This window comes from Nipponia nippon, unplaced genomic scaffold (genome assembly GCF_047370975.1).
Source record: "Nipponia nippon isolate SJK-2023a ecotype South Korea unplaced genomic scaffold, ASM4737097v1 scaffold_10, whole genome shotgun sequence".
NCBI lineage: Eukaryota > Metazoa > Chordata > Aves > Pelecaniformes > Threskiornithidae > Nipponia > Nipponia nippon.
In genome coordinates this window covers 31,693,890-31,713,346 of record NW_028262291.1, presented here as the reverse complement: position 1 = coordinate 31,713,346, position 19,457 = coordinate 31,693,890, and the positions used below count along the sequence as shown (strand labels likewise).

General features: G+C 46.5%; 1 protein-coding gene across 10 annotated transcripts in view; it reads left to right on the top strand.

The window, feature by feature from the left end:
• The window catches only part of RGS6 (regulator of G protein signaling 6), a 288,240-nt gene that overhangs the window by 244,999 nt on the left and 23,784 nt on the right, over positions 1–19,457 (top strand). For 9 of the 10 annotated variants that reach the window (XM_087746410.1, XM_087746409.1, XM_087746412.1 and 6 more), the window contains 2 exons: positions 4,202–4,388; positions 19,042–19,131. In XM_087746410.1, coding sequence (XP_087602536.1) covers positions 4,202–4,388; positions 19,042–19,131 — 277 coding nt within the window. Of the gene's footprint in view, positions 1–4,201; positions 4,401–19,041; positions 19,132–19,457 lie in introns of those variants that run through there. The other variant, XM_087746418.1, reaches the window with a different exon arrangement.

Here is a 19,457-nt window from a genome sequence, read left to right as displayed (position 1 = left end):
GGGGCAGGGCCGGGGCCGGGGGTCCCTGTGGTGGCCGGGCCCGGGGTCCCCCTGGGGCCGGCTGCCGGAGCCGGGGGCGGCCGGGCTCCTCCCCGCCTGGCCGGCAGGCGGCACGGCAGCTCCGCGCCTGAGGTGGCTGCGGGCGCCGAGCGGGCCCAGCGCTGCGGCGGGGGGGGGGCCGGCCGCCCGGGCCCGGCTGGGAGGCTGCCTGTGGTCCTCCGGGAGGCGGCAGTGAGATGCCGGTCTCTCTCCCCGCCGGCTGTCAGTCGTGAGCGAACTGGCATCTTGTTTACTCGCTGGCGAACCACCGGGTGCTGTCTAACTACAGAGAGACGTTTCCTGCCCCAGAACGCTAAAAGGCAGGAGGGACTTCCAGTTTGGCCGTGGGGTGCGCGGCCTGGGAGAGGAGAGAGGAGGAGGGCCGGCGGGGGAGGCCAGCTGGGCAGTGGGAGCTTGCCCTCCTTCACACCGACACCGTGGTCTCCTTGGAAGTGCTGCGTTAGTGAAGGACTGTGCCCTTAGCACGCAGCCTCGCCGCAGGCGTCTGTCCCCAGCACGCCCCACACAAGACACATTTCTGCTGGTCTCAGCCACGCCAAGCGCACCGTACCCGGGATCCGGCCATTAAGTAACACAAAGATGTAAATATTTCCCCTGTCTGAACTGCATGTTGATTTATACCTATTCCTTTCATTCATTTCCCCTCTCAACTGTGATGCTAAAATGGTATTTCTTCTCTTGGTGAAAGGAAGTGAGAACAAGTTTGTGAGTGGTGAGAGATGTGAGACAGGAGGTGCACCAGATACTTACGTGGAGCTACTGAGGCAAGGAGAGGAGTGTGCTCGTGTTCTGAACCCAGACAGTCACTCAGTGATTTCACTGTCAAGCCAGGGGTATCATGTCCTCCCCCAAGATGGGGATACAATACTGTCCTTATGTTGACAGACGTTCCTCAGTCTGTGGAGTCATCCATATTTTGCCTCTTGATCAGGTTTTTAAATTAATTTTTGTTTTACAGCGTACCTCAGAAGCAACCCCCTGTCCTTCCCTAGCAGTCTTTTCACCGAGGGGCATCTGCAAACAGCAGCCCGCGGTGACGGAGCACCTCTGCAGTGCCCTGCAGGGAGGCAGAGCGGGCATGCTGAGGCCCAGGAGCTCTCTGTGCCTTGAGGGGACTGCATGGGATAAAGCGCCATTATGGGATATCTCCTGCAAGTGACAGCAGCTTAATCATGAGCTGGATGAGGCTGGAATAGTTTATGCCTCTGATAACAGTTTAGGACACCATATTATCAGCCTTCTCCATATCTTACATGCTGTTCTATAAAGGGCAAAGAACCTGTGAGCAATGCTGCTGTTCCCTCTGTGCAGACAGTCACCATGCCAGTCCTGCTCTGCTTATAGGGCACTTGTGGAGAGGACACACGAGGACATCTCCCTGCTCCCTGCCCTGTGCAAGAGATGTCCACTGGGAGATCTGCTTCCCAGAGAAAGGGAGGAGGCAATGCGGGATCTTCTTCTGTCTCCTTGTGAACTTGGGGCTGGGCTTGCGCTTCAGAAATTGCGGGACTGACTCAGGGAATGCATTTGCACTTTATAATTGAGCACAAATTCCAGCGCATCCTTTCCTGGGCAGAAATACCTGCTTCTCTCTTGTAAATGCTGTATAAATCCCAGAGGAAGCCCTGCTTATGCATTGGCTTCAGGATGATTCCTTGTGGCAGAGAATTTGCCTTGGAGTCGAGGCTGCGGGGCTGGGTACCCCTCTTTGATGTTCCTCGATTTTCAGATACCAGCTATAGTGAATAGCTTTGAAATTTTTACCAAGACAAAACTCCCCTTTGCCTTGAAGAGGACATCCAGCCTTGGGCATGAATTCACAATTGCTTGCAGTAAAAAGAGCTTGTTCTTGTTAGTGTCAGGTTGGTCTGGTTGGTTGGTTTTCAGATTGAGCCAAATGGTTATTAAAATGGATGGTGCTCCTGTTCTGGCAAGCTGTCACTTCACAGCGCACCCGGTTCTCTCAGGAGCGTGCTTTCCCAGCCCGCCTCCCCGGCTCCAGGGGCAGAAGATAAGCCAGCAGAAAGCGTTCTCTCTAGCCAAGTGTTTGTCTGAAGTGTCCCAGCTACTCTGGAATGATTAGCATCTTTTCTCTCTATGCTTTTTCTGCATTCACATGTTCCCATCGCATCTGAAATTGAATGATAAAATATTTTCGAAGTAAAGAAAGCCACATATGGCATCCGATTGTTGCACTGTGAGTGCCACCCTTTACTCTCTGCGTGCATGTGATAAGCGGGGGTGTCACTTACAGTTCAAATAACAAGGCAGGACATCAGGCGCACTTAACATCTCAAAGACGGAAAAGAACCAACCACACACACCCCTCCGCCAACCCCAAATACTCTATTTCAGTTTATAAAACCAAATGTTGCCGTGTGAGCTCCACCAGTGTGTGACTCCACAGGTACTGATGTAGTATCTGAGCGTAACTGACAGCCTGCCAGGGAGCAGGGAAAACGGTATGAAGGAATACAACCAAGTGGCTTGGGTGAGTCAGGGCTGTGGCATTAGGCCCCCTCCTGGCAGGGGAGGAGCGGGGGACAGGCAAGAAGGATTTAGCCTGGCCTTGCATGCAGTGTGAATGTCTGGGTTTTTTTTTTCCCCAAATTGGCTGTTTCCCTCTATTGCAGGTAGGGGACCAGGCTAAATGGGTTAGTGGCCTCATTTGATTACGATAACCCCAGTGTTTCTGGGGTGGTTAGGTACTGCCCGCAGCCAGAAAGGAAAGGAGGGTCAGAAACAGTCACCAGGCTGTGGGCTCCTCCAGCCACCCTCGCTGCCAGTGGGATTTTGGTTTGGGAGAGGCTGTGTCTTCCTCCTTCCACCATGGGGGAACATTTGCCTTAGTGGCAGCACACTGACACCATTGAATGATTTGGGGTGGGAAATCAGGCTTTCAAAGTTCAACTGGTTTATTTAGTAGTCTCCCATAATGATAAGGGGGAGGGACAGGATTTTATAAGTTGTGCAGCTGTTGCAGATGCCCTGAACAAGCAGTGACCCAGACAAACCTTGTCCCCACTGCACAGTCTGCCAAACAGAGGCAAGTGTGCGAGAGCGGTGCGGGGCAGGGACAGCCAAGGCAAGCCCTGCCCTCCTTGTCATCTCTGGGCAATGGGCTCCTTTGCCATGGGGTAGGAAAGAGCTGGTTATTGCAGGTGGCTGCAAAGGTCCCTTCTGTACCTATTTGCCCTGTAGCCCTCAGCACTCCCTACAGAGCACTGTTGTACCCGTTCAGCTGGGTTGCAGGGCCTGGGTACCCAGGGCAGAGGCCTCAGAGGCTATGTTCTTGCTAGAAGGTAGCGTTGACCAAAACAAAAGGCTACTGGGGACCCTGCATCTTCTGAGTTAATCACCTGCAAGAGTGGATTTCTGTCAACAATAAATAAAACCAGCACCACCAACAAAATACCCTTTTTTTTTTCTAGGGTAAAAGACAATGCATGTCACTCTTGCAAAAATAATCCGTGGCCTTTGGTTTCACAGATCGAGATGTGGATTATGCCCTTAGCCATCAAAGAGATTGTCTTCTTAATGTTTATGAACTTATTTTAGCTTGTAAGTGTGGTCCAGTCAAGAAAACATCCCTGTAAAATTGGAGTATGGCCATGACAAGATTCATCTCTGCCCATGGCATCCATCTGAACGCTGGTCAGTTTACAAGTCAAAAAAAAAAAAGATTGCTCTAAGTGCCATTGCTACAACTTCACCCTGGAAATGATATGAATATTAAGTTTGTTCTGCATTTTGCATCCCCTCTGGACAGCTGATCCTGCAGGCAGGAATGACCGGCGGATTGCAGAGGGACGGTGGGAGGCAGAGCCTGCTCCCCTCCTCCAGCTGCATGGCTCTGGAGGTTTCCTGTTTGCATACCTAATGTCATACTTCTGCAGGGGCGGTTTGAATAAGAACGTATCACTTCTTACAGGCACTGTTCTGATCTTAGCCACAGTGTAAGGGTTTGGTGTAAAGTATATCACACCTTCCCCTGAAATCATGCTAAATGGAGAGTCTTCTGTGAATTCAGCTAGATGCAGGGTTAGGCTCTAAGTCTGTGTTTTGGGACTCTGCCCAGGCTTATTGTGAAGTCTTATCTAGATTTCTCTCTTTTTCTCCCTTTAATTTTTGCCTCATACAGGTTTTGGTTGGCTGTCCAAGATCTCAAGAAACAACCTCTACAGGATGTAACCACCAGAGTGGAAGAAATCTGGCAAGAGTTTCTAGCTCCCGGGGCCCAAAGTGCTATCAACCTGGATTCCCACAGCTATGAGAAAACAAGCCAAAATGTCAAAGACCCAGGGAGATATACATATGAAGATGCACAGGTTTGGTTTTGATTTTATGCAACTACTGCTAATAAAACTCTCAGTTTTACTCTGATACTCCACTATCACATTGTTACTGCTCACTTGTAAGAAAAAGGAGACGCGCAGTTTGAAGTGACTTTTGAGGATATCTATTCAAGCTGGGTAAATTATATTTTCTTTGAATCTATCAGTTATAACAGGCTAATTCTCCTCTGGGAACAAATGTTCCAAAATTTACAAGTCTGCAAGGCACAGCGAGCTGGAGCCATGTCTCAGAGAAAGCAAAGATGAAAGAGTGCTATGAATTTCAGTTTGGCTCTCTGTACTCCCTGTCACCAAAGTCTGGCGTATTTACTGAATGGCTGATATCATATCGAAATCCTGGTTAATACAATTTTTTAATCATTTATTTATTTCTAGCTAATTATATCCCCCCCCCCCAAACCCCAAATGCAGCAGCTCCTTCCAACACAGCTAGAAACTTGTCCACCAGACAATACCTTAGAATAATGATAGGACAGCAGGCAATGCAGTGAGCTTAATCCTTCCCTCCTAAGGGCCCCAGATTTATCAGGGAAATTTTACAGATAAACTGTACACAGAAAATGCCTTTAGGAAAACAGATAATTTGAGAAAAACTGCTACAAGCAAGGATAAAGCTGCATAACCTTCTGAGAAGGTGAAAATATCATTTGATAAAGGCTAAAAAATAAAAAGGAAGAAGGGATCATTTGGCAAATATTACCAGGGACACAATTAAAAGATATCCTCCTTGTAATCATTTTTATCAAAAGCATGTAGTAAAACCAACAGCAAATGAAAAGAATCCCTGTTCTTATATTTTCTTTAAATTGGTGTTCAAAGGCAGTTCTTTAAAATACTCCACTAACAAAATATTTCCGTCTCAGAGGAGATGTTACGGACCACTTATACAAGGTTAGGCAATGAATTTTTCAAGCTAGCATCAAATACTGTATTTTCCTGAATGCAGTCTTGCTCCTTGGGGCCAACATAGAAGGAATGTACGCAAAGTTTCAAGGCAATCCCCTGTGAATATCAGGCAACTTAAATGTTCTTTTTAAAGCTGAGAAACACAGGAATATGAAGACGTTCTGGCTAAGATGTATTTTTTGCTTTGCAGTTATAGTGAACAAGAACTTCTGCAATTTGCATCATCTGAAAAAAATGACGATGGCAAAACGCAGGCTAAAGCAGATAGGTGAATAATGGGGGAATTGATTAAATTGATAAGTACTGAGAATAAGATGGATGTTTAGACAATGAGTATTTAATCAGAAGAAGACACGGAGGATTTAGGCTTGAACTGATCAGTTCACAATGTAATTGCCATTCAAAGGGGAGTTGATGAAATCAAGCTGGAGCTCTTGCAGTTAGACTGCAATTTCAGCTCTTTGGGTTAATTTTATTTCAGAGGATCTTTTTGCTGACGGATGTCCTTAATTCATCTGTTTTGGTTCATGGAAACAGAAGTATGAGGCAAAGTTAGACCTTCAGGCCCAGCTATGGTCCTCTTGGAGCCTGAATCTGTGCCAAGAGAGGATAGGGCAATGTGGGAGGTGAACCCAGTTACCTTCTTGTGCAGTGGACTTCTGGTAGCTCTCCAAAGGGCAAGCAAGCTGTTTGTGACTGCTTGACCAGATAGCTAAGGAGGCTGTCTAACAAAAGCAGGGAGGAACAAGACACTGCTGAGGGACATAGTGCCCTGGCGGAGCTGGAGCAATGTTGGCTTTTACTGGCTAATCCTGGAGAGGGGACATTTTTCTTTGCCCATCTACTTCTTGGTCCCCCCGGTGCGCACTGAATCTCCCAGGTACTGTCCTGGCATCTCCCCCAGGTCAGCCCTGCCACCTCCAGGGCTCTGTTGTCCACAAATCTGCAGCAGGTTGTAGCCCAGCTGCCTTATCTCAGCACTGTGGCACCAGGAGCCCATGAGAGCTCCCACACATCCTGCATTCCTAGGGACCCAACCAGACACAACCAGTCAAAACACTCCACTGTGGGAGGGAAAATATGAGTGTTGTCCTGTCCTGCGTAGCTTTAGCACAGAGAGGAAAACAACTGAAATGTCCTTGTGGATAAAGAACAAGAAAAAATTTAGTTTACTGAACAGCACATTCTTTGAATGCCTGCAGCTCTGAGACACTAGGACTAAGAGGAAAGAAAAGGGTTAGCTGAACTGAGAAAATGAAATTGCTGCTCCTGCAGTGGAAAAACAGGAGAAGGTGATCTGGCACTCTGGCCCTTATGCTGGCCCAGGAGACCTGCAAAATGGCAATTATGTATAAAAAGCACTGGGAACGAACACACTGCTGTATTTGGGAAGGGAAAGGTGTAGCAGAACACAGTATACTTCAGGCTAGTGGATGCGTTATAACCATAAGTTGAAAGCAAAGCATTGTCTGTTATCAGGCGCTTAACAGTCTACATGGATGTGCTTCTTTGCACAACCTTGGCTTCCAGCCCCGAAGAGCTCTCCCAGATGCTGCACAACCATCTGGTAAGACAACTGGCCTAGAAGAAAACAGGGAGAAAAGGGGCCTCCTGACAAACACGCCTCTCGCTTAAGACCTCTTTGTCCCAAGGCCACTCACGGTCTGAAGGCAAATGGTTCCTCTATTTAAGAAAAGTGACACTGAAAATCTCGGCTCCAAATGTCCTCAAGGGGCTCCTACTCCAAACCTGAATTTGGTGTCCATTTATTATTTCGGACAGAGCTCTCTCTAAGATGGGCTCCTGTATTATAGAAGTAAGTGTTTAGCCATTTCCCCACTTCAGCTTACGATACTTGCCCTGCTGTGTGTCCCTTGCTGCTGCTGCACTCTGCAGTCCAGCACCACTCCGCTTGCACAGAGCTGCCTTCTCTTGCTGCGACTCCTGCCTGTACGCTTGCCTGCCCCATGCCCCACTCAAGCCGCGCTGGCTCGCCTTGGCTCCGACCAGAGCGTGCTGTGCCGGCTGAGCCTGCATTCCTCCATCCCTGGAGGTATTTAAAAGACGGGTAGACGTGGTGCTTGAGGACATGGTTTAGTGGTGGACTTGGCAGTGATAGGTTAACGGCTGGACTCGATGATCTTAAGGGTCTTTTCCAACCTTAACGATTCTGTGATTCTATGATTCGTCCCCCCCAGCCATCCAGGTTTGCTGGCATCCCCCCTCCTCAAGCAGCACGGCTCCCACTCCCACCTCTGTCCTGATCGTCAGCTCTGCCGGCTATCTTGATCTGCAGCGCCTTTTGTCATTTTAGTGCTGGGCCCCTCCAGAGGCGAGCCTACCAATTCAGCTGATTATTTTCTTCTCTTAAACAACTGTCCACTGAGTAAAATATTATGATTATCAAACCATTTTCACTGGGGAGTAAAGCAGCTTTTAATACAGGGGGCACCGTCAGGAAAGGTCAGTTCAATTATACAGTGAACTACTTAGAAGGATGTGAGCTCCCATAGGAGTTATCAGCATCATTGAACAACCAGTGTGGGGCCCTGCAATACGAAGCAAGCACAGCCAGCTCTGGAAAGTAAATAGGTTCGGGTCCATCTGAATGGCCTCTTTTGGCTAATGAAGCTGCTGACAGCCAAAGTAATTCATCTTTAACATGGGAACCCAGAGCTGTGAGTGTGACAATTATGGCTTATCTGTATGACACATAATTAGTTTTTAAACTTCCCCCCCCACCACCACCTTCAAGCATCTCTTTGCCTCCCCTGAAATGTCTTTCTGCCTTCAGCAAGTCTTTAATCCCTGCCTCAGTCCCTTGGCATTGGGAACTAGTATCACAAGAATGCATTGTGTCTCCTGATAGTAATGTTTGCTTGTAGGGGCATTTACTGGTAGGCTTCAGAGCCTGATATACTAAAGTAAGGTAAGCCACATAGTTGTCTTTGGAATTACTTTCCTGTTTGCTTTGTTTATTTTTCTTCTTTAATAAATAAAGTAGAGTTTTAGATTGACGTTCCTTTACCTGAACTAATCGGCTGTTGTTCCTGTGAAGATGATTCAGGGAAATTCAGTTCTAATCCCGGCTCAGTTAGGGATTTTAACTGTGCTGTGCAGATCCTCGGCTAATTCCAGAGCAGATTTAGACTATAATGCCAAACTCCAGGCTGCTCAAACCAGAAATGTACCTGGCCCAAATCTGGACCCAATTCATGCTCTCAGCTGCCCCAGGTGTTGGTTCAGCTTGTTCTGGACTGTGATAGAGATATAAGCCCTTGCAGGATTCATCAGTGATCAGTCCTCAGTTTGGATTCTGGTCCCATCAGGAAGCTGGGAGCGTTGACAGAATTTGAGAGGATCCTGTTGAATTCAAAAACAAACTCCAAGCATGAGCAAGGATCTCTTGGTGATGGAATGTCATTTTCTACCAAGAAGGGAAAATGAGGGGTGGCCTTTCTTCCACTGACGATGTCTTTTCAAGCATGCACAGGATGTGAAAGCAAGCATATAGAGCAATGTATGCCTGGTGCCTATTCAGTGGGCATACAGAACTCCTTTTGTAGGTCTTGAGCAAAATCACAGCATGGAAGGAAAACGTTAAAATAATCATTCATTGTGCGTCTGTATCACCTTTCATGTAAGAGCTTGAAGAAACATTATTCCTATTTTCTTAAAGTTTCACCCAGCCACCCCGGTTACATGCATGCCTGTAAAGGATGGTGACTAAGAATGGAGGATCGAGGTAATGGCAAAGCAGCTCTGGTTGGCAGCGCGGGAAGTCAGCAAGGCGGCATGGGGCAGACCCAGGTGCTCTGCCTTGAAGGGGGGCTCAAGTCCACCTGAGCCAACACTGCTCAGAGACCTGGTGCTTGTGCTACAGGGAATTGAAAGCACTGCATGCTGCATCCATATGGATACATGGATGGTGCCCAGGCCCTCCTGGAGGCTTTTGCCAGCATGGACCTTTCTGTGGAGGTTAGGCATTGCACAAGGACTTGACCTTTATTCTCTTCTCCCCCTTTGGCTCTGATTCTATGGGACTGAAGGAGAAGTTCCTTCCTCACACTGTACTCCAGTTGCCTTCCCTCTATGTGGGTTACAGTGACTGTAGAAACAGCCTTCACGCGAAGCCTCACTGTTGCTGTGTGTTTGTTACACACAAACAAAAACGCAAGCTCCTTCCCTTGTGGATTTCACAAAACAACCTACAACCAAACAGAATCTAAAACCAAGAGCCCCACAAATACACCCAGAAGAGCAATTAGGTGTGTGGAGCAAAAATAGGAAAGTGGCGGTGGAGGCTTGTGCTGGTGTGCCTGATGCTGCGCAAAGCAGGAAACAAAAGACTTGAAGCAGAGGTCTACACAGGAGCAGATATTCAGTGTTACTACTTTCCCAGGATTTTTTTTTAAAATGTACATATGCACCACACATCAGAAAGTACTTCTTTTGTCCTTTACCTTTCATTTTAATTTGTGGTCTTGTAGTCATGTTATATGAAAAACATCTAACATCCAGCCTTTGTCTTGCTGTTGCATCTCTGTCTTTGAAGGCGTCAGGGATCAAACAACTGTCTAAGCTAACACCCTTGTTGCACACGGGCAGGAAAAGGGCTAGGAAGAGTCATGAGTGAGCTCTCTCATTGCACATACAGTGACAGAAGACAGCAGATCTCTCCAAATGAAAGATCATGAGAATGGGGTGACAAGAACAGTCAGCATATTCCCACAGGGCAATAGTCTGCCTGTTATTCAGTGCGTTGATCCTGCCAAGCTGGATATAACCACATGCACGAGCAATAACAATGCCTCATGTGCCAGATATTTCCTAACTCCAAAAAATACTTTTAAATGGATTACATGGGAAAGTCTCTAGCTTGCTTAAAAATTGAATTCAGTGCTCGGACTCTGGGACTCTTGTGCCAGTACTGTGCACTGTGTTTCTTGAATGCAAGAAACAACTGCATTTCAAATCCAGAGCCAGAGCATTTCGTGGTCTCGTGAAAGTCGGGAAGCAGCTGATGCTCTTCTGTTTCTCCCAAGCAGGGAGTGAAAACGCCTGCAAATGTATCCCTTTCTACCTGAGAAGCCAGGACTCCAGGAGTCCGCTTCTCGTGGACAATGGGTGAATGTTCTTGTGGATGACTCAGTTCCACCCCTGCCAAACCCACATGCTGCAGGAACACTGCAGTCTATTTTTTCTAAAGGTTTGTTATCTCTTAAAGTGTTCATCCTTCTAATTTAAAAAAAAAAATCCCTGGGGAGATTTATCAGCAATGCATTTCACATCTCCCCTTCTCAGACCACAGCAGGTATGAGTGTCATGTGCTGTCTGGATGGGGTTCATCAGCAAACAGATGCAAGATTTTGATACGCATTTATAGCACAGGCTCTGAGAGCTTGAGCTCAATCACTTAAAGGCAGGTCCAGGTTGATAGAGCAGTAGATACCCTACAGCCAAAGCGTTGATGAGCTATGGAAGGCTGTTTATGTATTCAGCATATATTCTCTAGCTAGGCATCCAAACAGGGCTGGTGGTCCTTATTGCAGCGTAGCCCCCTTTATGCAGCAGCTGTATGCTGCTTGTTTCTGTAAGGCTGCATCCTGCTCTGTCACCATCTCCTGTGGGTCATAGGCTGCCCCAGTGCAACAGAATTTCATTTCTGCTGTGTGAGAGATTCTGCATGTTCCTCTCCATGGCACAACTCGGCTTTCTGGCAGGATTTTCGCCAGAGAAAACAGGAAGAGGAAGCTGCAGACAGCCTTGCAAATGTCAGGGTGTTGGCCAAAAAGTTGAGTAGTTTCACCTCATGGCTGTACCACAGCATGTACAGGAGTGCAAAAACCCATCTTCATTGCTGAACTAGATATTGTATTGCTTGGAAACGAGGTGCCAATCTCCCAAATGCTACACTAGGTTGTCCCCTCCTCCCAAGCAAAACCTGTTCACTTGGGCTTTTTGCCAGTAGCCAGGATTTGGCCCATATTGAGAGAATCAGCCTCTTAGCCACGATCATTGTTCTCAAAACCTAAAGCTGCTCATATGGCGTTAGACTCCCAGCAGCCCACTCTTGTCTCCCAGGATAGCCCTTGCTATATTTAGGACTAAATCTCCTGCAGTACCAGGCTGACCCCTTAACTGTGCAGTGCTCGACAACTCTTTGCCTCTGTAGTCCTCCGCACTGCGTCTGCCACGGACCCCCTGGCAGCTCTGCCTTCCCATTTGTACGTTTGAAGGTATGAAGCAAACCAGTTGTCTCATCAATTTACAGAGGAGCCAAAGCTAAATTTATGTGTTACTTTTATCAACACACTTTCCCCCAAAAGATTTACATTGTGTTTCCAACTATGTATCTACAGGGCTAAACAAAGGATTTCTGTGTATTACTCAAAATGAGCTCTCATTGCTTACAGTTATCCCTCCTGCTAAAGCTCTTTCTTACGTTCCTGTGCCTTCAGCCCAGTGTAATTTCATTTGTGGCCTGAAAAGAGGTTTTATGCTTTTTAGTTTAGCAGGGAGGTTAGTATATATTACAGTATAATTATTCTTTTTTTTTTTTTCCTTAGTAACAAAAACAACTTGATTGAGTGTGAAGAAAATGCACCAGCTAAAACTGTGGGTGTAAATTATTGTGTCACTTAAATAACTTGAGAGTGGCCAAAAAGATATTGCTCAGATTTTCCAGAGCAATTCACACTCAGGCCAAGACCCTTATATGCCATTTAGCAACCTGAAACATTTCTTTTCTAACTATAAATCAAGGAAAGCCTAGCATTCCCGCAGCAGCCAGAGCCCTCGTTTACTCCTCACCCTGCTCGGTGGCAGTGCTGCCAGGTACCAGTGAGGCTTCGGGAAGGGGGCTCTCCCTGGCTAATGCATGCAGACAGCTCAAACCCTGCAGTACAGCGTTTCTAAGAAGAGTAAAATCCTAAATGCAGGGACCAGAATAAGCAGATCCAGAGGTGTTTTAAGTGGAGATTTGGAGACATTAAGGGGAATTGGAATAAAACCCCCGTGTTTCCCTGCCCCCCCCCCCCCCCCCCCCCCCCCCCCCGCCGTGTTTTCACATCAGGTTCAGTCAGGGCAAGTGTGAAGGTCGTCTTCTGCAGCTTCTTTGCTGCTTGCCTCATCTCAGCTGTGTCTGCTACCAACTACTTCAGCTTCCAGAGCCAATGCTGCATTTTATCCTGCTTTGTCAAAAGCACATTTCATCACTGTCAGTTAGACTGAACAGCAATTGATCATAATTGCTCCTAAAAACTGTTGTATTCAGTAGTGGCACAAGTAACTGCTAATGAGGAGTAGGTCTCCTTCCCTTTCTTCAGCTTTTTGGAAGATCCTGGTGGTGGTGTGGTAGAGGGTCCTGCCACTCAGGCAGGATTCCTGAGGATGGGCTGGGAAAAGTACAACCGAGTGAACAGGATGTGTCTCCAACAGCCCCTGGATAGCAGGTTTTGCTGACTGCGGTACATGTGCGTGCTGGCACAGGGGGTAACCTCACCCCCGCTGCCACAGATGTCCGTGCAGAGTAAAGGTGCCGACAGAAAGACTGCTGCCAAGTCTAATTGGAAGGTGCAGCAGTCGCACACCGTATGCTCAGAAAAGCATCTCCCTGCTTTCTCCTTCCCACGTCCTCTTTGTGCTATGGAGACAGCTCTTCAAAAAACAAACCCCGGGCAGGTCCTCAGCTGGCATCTGTTGTCATCCTTCCAGCAGAGGCCACAAGGCATTCACTGAGGCTCTGCTCTCTCATGTGCGAATCTGCAAGAAATTCCTCCCCAGCGCCCAGCGTACAGGTAGAACAAACATTAGCATTCATTGCAGTTTGCTGTTATTTATTTAGTTATTTAATCTACTGCTTTACATTTCTTGTGGGCTTTTCTTCTAATGGATTTGTGAGACATTCTGCAAATCTCCCTTGCGGTTGGCCAGAGGGGCAGCTGCTGGTGTTCGCATGCTTGCAATACAAAAGGGTCTCCAAATCACCTCGCACTAGTTTAACGCCAGGACGAAGGGGTGCTCCAAAACAATCCAAATGATGTGAGTGGGACAGCTAGAGAAAGGAGGCTTATGACCAGTTTACAAAGGGCAAAGTGGGCCCTTGGGGCTCAAGTGAATCTGAACAGCCTCAGTGTAACCCCCGCGCGGAATGGGCTAAAAATGTGCTAAATGGGAAACCTGTGCTTGAAATGAGCAAAGAATTTGCAATTTCCCCTTATTCCCCCTTGTCATCTAAAGCCTATGGCTCTTTTTAGGCACAAACAGGGAAAACTTTCTATCAGCAAGTTAAAATTTAAGGGCTTTCTGGAATCTAACTGGTGTTCAAAGGTCATGAGAACATTGTGCTTGGCCTTCACAACCCCCAAAAAGTCTCAAGCCTGTCACAAAGTGTCACAGTGGCTAAGATACAGGTAGGATTAGAAAGGGATATGTTTAACCAACAACACTGCTCATATACACATTTCAGAGGAAAGAACCAAGACTTTCTGCTAAAAAGAAATGTTCTTAACAGAGAACACAATTCCTGAGGTCCACCGGGTGCTTTGTGCAAGTCAGGTGTTGTTATTATTTTTTTATCCTTCAGGTTTTTTCCCACATATTTCTCGGGTGTTCCCAAGGTCCTGCTTGGCTGCCACCTGTGCCCTCCTCAGGGTCACTGCGCTTTGACTGCAAAGGGGGAGAGAGACCTGAGATCACATTGCAGCACATTGATTTGAAGCAGGTGCAGCTTTGAGACAGTTTCTGCTATCTCAGCCACCTCCCACATTCCCGTCTGGATTGCAAACTTTCTTTTTTTTTTTTCCTCCCTCTTTCCCCTCTTGTCAAGAAAATTTACAGAGCTTGTCCTTCATCTCCTTCCAAAGACAGAGCTTGTGGAAGGAAAACAGCCAAGAGATGCTGAATCTTATCAGGGTTTATTTCCCTGCACTTAGGCTGTCAGCTGTCGCTGGGGCGGGATTTCCTCTTGGTGTCACGTAACTGTAGAAAAGAATTTTTTTGTGATTTACGTGGCTGGTTCCTTTGTTTTCCAATTCACAGAAGTGACAACGTTTCCCCTTTTAAAATTTACTGTTTGTTCTCCTTTATATCATGCAATGGCGATGGCAAGTGGAATGGTTACACTTCCTCAAGTGTAACTCTCATGATACAAGCCTAAGTACAGAGAAGATGCTCAGTGGACCTGGATAGCCCTCAGACTCACTGTGTAGTTCTTCCCACCATAGAGGAGATGTGATTCAGGTGCCCAAAACATGAAAGGGGGTCTGCCTTTTTCTCAAGAAGAGATGCATGGAGACCCCATTGCCTCTGTTGCCTTGGTTCAGGATCTGGGGAACAGCAGTTCTGGGGATGTTTGACAGCAAGCCTGCTCTGCTTGCAGGAGTCTTGTAAGGGAATTGTTTGCTTCCTGGAGACGAAATCCAGTGTAATTACAAAAGCAGGTTATTGTGTCATGTTAGACTCCATGTTAAACTGACATTTCCAAATGTGCAGCCATCCTCGCAGGGGAGCATCAGTACAGCCAGCACTCGTTAACGGCACGCTGTGTGAGGGACTAAGTGACCGGTCAGCTCAAAAAGCCAGCTCGCCAGGGCTTGCTCGCACGTGTCAAGTCAGTCCCTGTCTCCACTCGCAGCTGCCACTGCAGTGGCCTGAGACAGCGGCTTGGTGCTCAGAGGTAGCTGCCAAGGCTGCAGGGGAGACCAGTGGGACGCGTGATGCCTGTCAACTCCTCGCCAAATCTTGAAAGGCTTTTCTTTTCTGCTTTCTATCTGTTTTTAAAAGCAGGATGCTACCTTGTTTAATGGTTTAATAGATCAGTTAGGCAGTTTTTGTTAGAAGATTGTTTTGAATTTTTGGTTTTGCAATGTGACTCCCTAAAGGATTGCTGTCTTAAGTCTAGAGCAGGGAGCTGTGAGTCTGAGACCTACCTGGGAACCGGTACCCAGCAATGTCTGGGAGATGCTACACTGCCTAGATGAAATGTTGCTCCTGCTGTTGTGCAGATGTGGCACAGGAACTTCCCATGGCACTTACAAAGAAATGTCGCAGTGATAATTCTGGCCAGACTGCTTGCAGCGCGGGAGACTGTAATGTCCAGAGCTGCAGCTGCATTGTTAAAAATTACACAAGTAGTGGATTTGCTTTGTGTATTCAGGGAGCCAGTAATAATGAATGAGCTCATTACCCTATAATAAACAACTTTACAAAATGCAGAGTTCTCTCAGCATAAGGATGTGAAGGCTCAAATTTCTTGCCAGCAGCATCAGGTATGTCAGGGAGTGTGCATGTGTATAAAGTGCATCACTAGAGGTGCTGGCTGCAGTTGAAGATTTCAGTCTTTGGTGAGGTTATGCTCCCTCTCTACCATGTGATAAAGAGGGGGAACAGAAGCAGCTGCTCAGTAAAATAGTAAGTGAGAGACCAGTGGGTTGCAATGGTCCCAACTGAGTTAAAAATCCATGATAAAAGGGGACAAACCAATTCACACAAGTCGCACGGAGCAGTTAAATCCATGCAGGCGCCTCTGTTGATAGGCCTATTGCTCAGGCTTCCTCAGAAGAATATGCTCAGTTGCTAGACCTCCAGTAGCTTTCAATGTATTTAAGAAATGAGGAGCTGCTAAACACTGGCTGTAAATTCTCCCTAGCATGTTTCAGATTTCAGAAAGTATAACAGAAAATAGCTTGGTGGTGAAGAACAGAGTAGGCTAAAGATCAAAACGAATGTCCCAGCCACTGGCGTTTCCTGCCCTGCAGCTAGGTTTGTTGTGTCACTGGGCTGAACACACACTGCAGCCACAATTTTAGCAGGAACCTTCATGCTGCAGTCTCAGCAGGGATTTTGGCTGCAGCAATGGAAGCTGTCCTGTACTGTTGCAAATTGGAAGGCAGTCTTTGCTGACCTGAGCAACTGGCTCAGGCTTCCAGGAGGTGCTTCAGAAATGCAGTGCTGTAAAATAAATGATCAGTGTGTCATTCGTGCCTCCAGTCCAGAGCTTCTTCAAAGCAAGCCCTTTGAATTCTTGCAATTAAGCAGTAAAGTTTGCTTCTGAAACTATGCATGTCCCTCCCTTCTCCTATGCCCAGTCTTCTTTCTTCATTAGCATTCAAAGCCTAAGAATAGTTATTCCCTGTTTGACTATATCTTCGGTGAACAGCTGAAAGGTAGCGGTGTTTCTGTTCAGCGATTCCAAGATGTGAAAAGCAGAGAAAATGCTTCATACCAATTAGCTAACTGCGGTGGCAGTTGGGCTGTGGGTGTGCAATGGTCCTGTTTTTCAGGGAAGGGCTTCAGTTAAGTCTGCTTGTGGTTTATTTCATCTCAGGATTGAAGTAATTTTTCCCCTTTCCCACAGCCAGATATTGAATTTATACTGTTTTAAGGTCAAATACATGAAGCCGTCTTGACATGAGCAAGAACGATAGTTGTCGCTGGTGTGCTGGCGGGTTGTACGGCCAGCCTGGTGTGTTCTCCTTTGCCTGCAAACAGCTCACATGATCTGTCTGTAATGAAAACTGAATGTTATTTTCCAAAAAATGTTATAATTGTTTTTCAGAGCAGACCCAGTTGTCTGACCACAGGTAAAGAAACCATTTGGAGTCCAAAGGTAGTAAAAAAAAAATAATCACGTCTATCAAAATGTTAATCAAAATACCCTTGTCACCCACCACCTTACCTCAGCCCCACGGCACCTTCCTGCCCGCCTCAGCACCCCTTCCCACCAGCACCTGCATGCCCTGGGTGCTGCAAGGGAGGACCACTAAGAGGAGGGAGGCTCTGGAGACCCCTCAGGCCCTTTACTGTTGATGGGCTACAGGGTGGCTGCCCCACTTACTCATCCGTCTCCTCATGGTCCTGGAAGAGGAAGGAAAAAGACTTTTAGGTATATAGTTAGGTGGGTTTTTTCCCCGGGTAATTATGAAGAACTCATTAGGAGGACATGGAATTCCCTTGAGAAGCCTTAAGAGGTAATGATACAGGTTAACTGGTTGCAATATGCGTGGGTTTAAATCAACTGAATCCTGAGTTTCTGCTAGTTGAAGTATTTGAATGAGAGCTGATGTTGAAAGTCCTTATTCACACCAGAGAAACAGAAACCTTTTGACGACCATATCCATGCTGTGCATTATTTTCCCTCCTCTTGTCTTAGTGCGTACTTGGCTCATTCTGTCCTGAATAAATATAAGAAATGTCCCACAGCTGGATATGAAATCTCATGGCAGTGCTGTAAGTGAGAAGTATGAAGTTGTGCCCTCCCTTGTGTTTTTCTGCAGCAAGGAAGGGTGACAGTTGCTAAATAGCTTTATACGAGCATTTCTATTGCAAAATCTTGTGCTATCCTTCAGACAGATAGTGCTACACAAATGAGGATTTGTCAGGTCTAAAAGCAAGTGTGGAAATTAACCAGTAAAAATTGTTCCACACCGGGTTGTAGCTGCAAGGATATGTTTATGCTGTCATAGAAGAACCAGTGGCAGTTATGCCCCTCTTAGGACTACACCAAATAGTGCAAGAAAGCTGAATTAAGCAGTTCTTCTGTGTACAGACAGGTCATCACTAATTACCCATGATGGTGAAGATAAGGGAATTCTGCTTGGCTTGTTAACACTGCGAAATAAGCTATGCAACTTCAGTCTGGTTTGGCTCTTCTAAAGTTTCATGTACAATGGCTTTAGGGCAGGAGAGAATATTTCACATTGTATAAATCAGTATAGATAAAATTGCTCATTAACTCTATAAAAGTGCTTCCTTGGGCAAAGTCTAAGAGGAATGTCCAGGGTGCCCGTTTTTCTCTTGAGTTCCTTTAGTGTGTTCTCAGTCTTTATTTGGTCAAAGTATTTTGATTTAATTTTCTTGGCGTTTGGGATAATATCTATTACAAATCCAGGGATAATTAGGAGAAGAAGAGCTGACTCTGTTAAGGGATTCTCAGCAGGAAAGTAAAACTAAGCAAGGAAATTGGAAAAGGGTAGGGACGAAGTTCTGCTGCAATGAAACACCACTTTGTAAGTCTGAAGATGCATGTAGTAAGTGCTCTCAGAGCAAACTGGTAACAGGAGTTTGACTTGCTAGGAGAAAAAAGACCCTATAGGAGGGACTCATCTGACATAACTTTATACATATGATGTAGCCATCCGCATCTGAGCTAGTCATATAACCTCCTTGCATAGTCACCAGAGATACAGGCTTTTTCAGGACATGAACAGGTTGGCTTGCTTTAAGTGTCTTTAAGTGGAGATGAAATGTGTCCAAGCATCAGTTCCCCTCCATGAACAGGAGGGATGTGCTGGGTGATAGTTCAAGTATCTATGAGTGGTAAAATGAAACCTAATCTATGGCACAATTTCTGGTGTTTATTTCTTCCTTCCTGAGACATCCCAGTAGTCTCAGCCTGGCTAGACACCTGCTTATAATCTGGGGACTTCAGAGAGTTGCAGTCTTTGCAGAATAACACTGATTACTGAATAATGTGTGCCAGCCTTTGGGGTGAGGGCCATCTCTTTGTTTTGTGTTCGTACAGCCCCAGGCACAGCGGGGCCCTGCCCCAGGATGGACCTCCTGTGCGCTACCACAACACAGATAATCAATAATAGCAGACTTAATTAGAACTTTGATCAGTCTCTCTTCCTTCTAATGCACTGTGTTTTAAATCCCTGTGATGTCTAAATGAGGTTTGATAACAATTCTCTGTCTCTCATTTCCTCCCGTCCCACAGGAGCACATTTACAAGCTGATGAAGAGTGACAGCTATGCGCGCTTCCTCCGTTCGAATGCTTACCAAGACTTATTGCTGGCAAAGAAGAAGGTATCTGTTGGAAAGGACGTGCTTGCATCTCTTAGCACCTCTTGATTCTCGCCTGCTGCTTGCTGCTAGTGTGAAAATGAAAATATTGTTTCCTTTTTTTTTTCCTTTATTTAAGAAAGGAACGAGCACTTTTGTTTTCTTCACTGGGGGCATAGGGTACGGCATCCATATGCACAGCCTCAATGTGTGTTTTGGGGAAAACATGGTGACCCAAGGTAAAAATAATATGGAAAACTGTTTGTCTTGCACAGCTGTCTCCCAAACTCAGTGCAGGCAATTAAAATTGTATCGCCTCTTCCTCATGACAAAGATGGTGTCTGGTATGA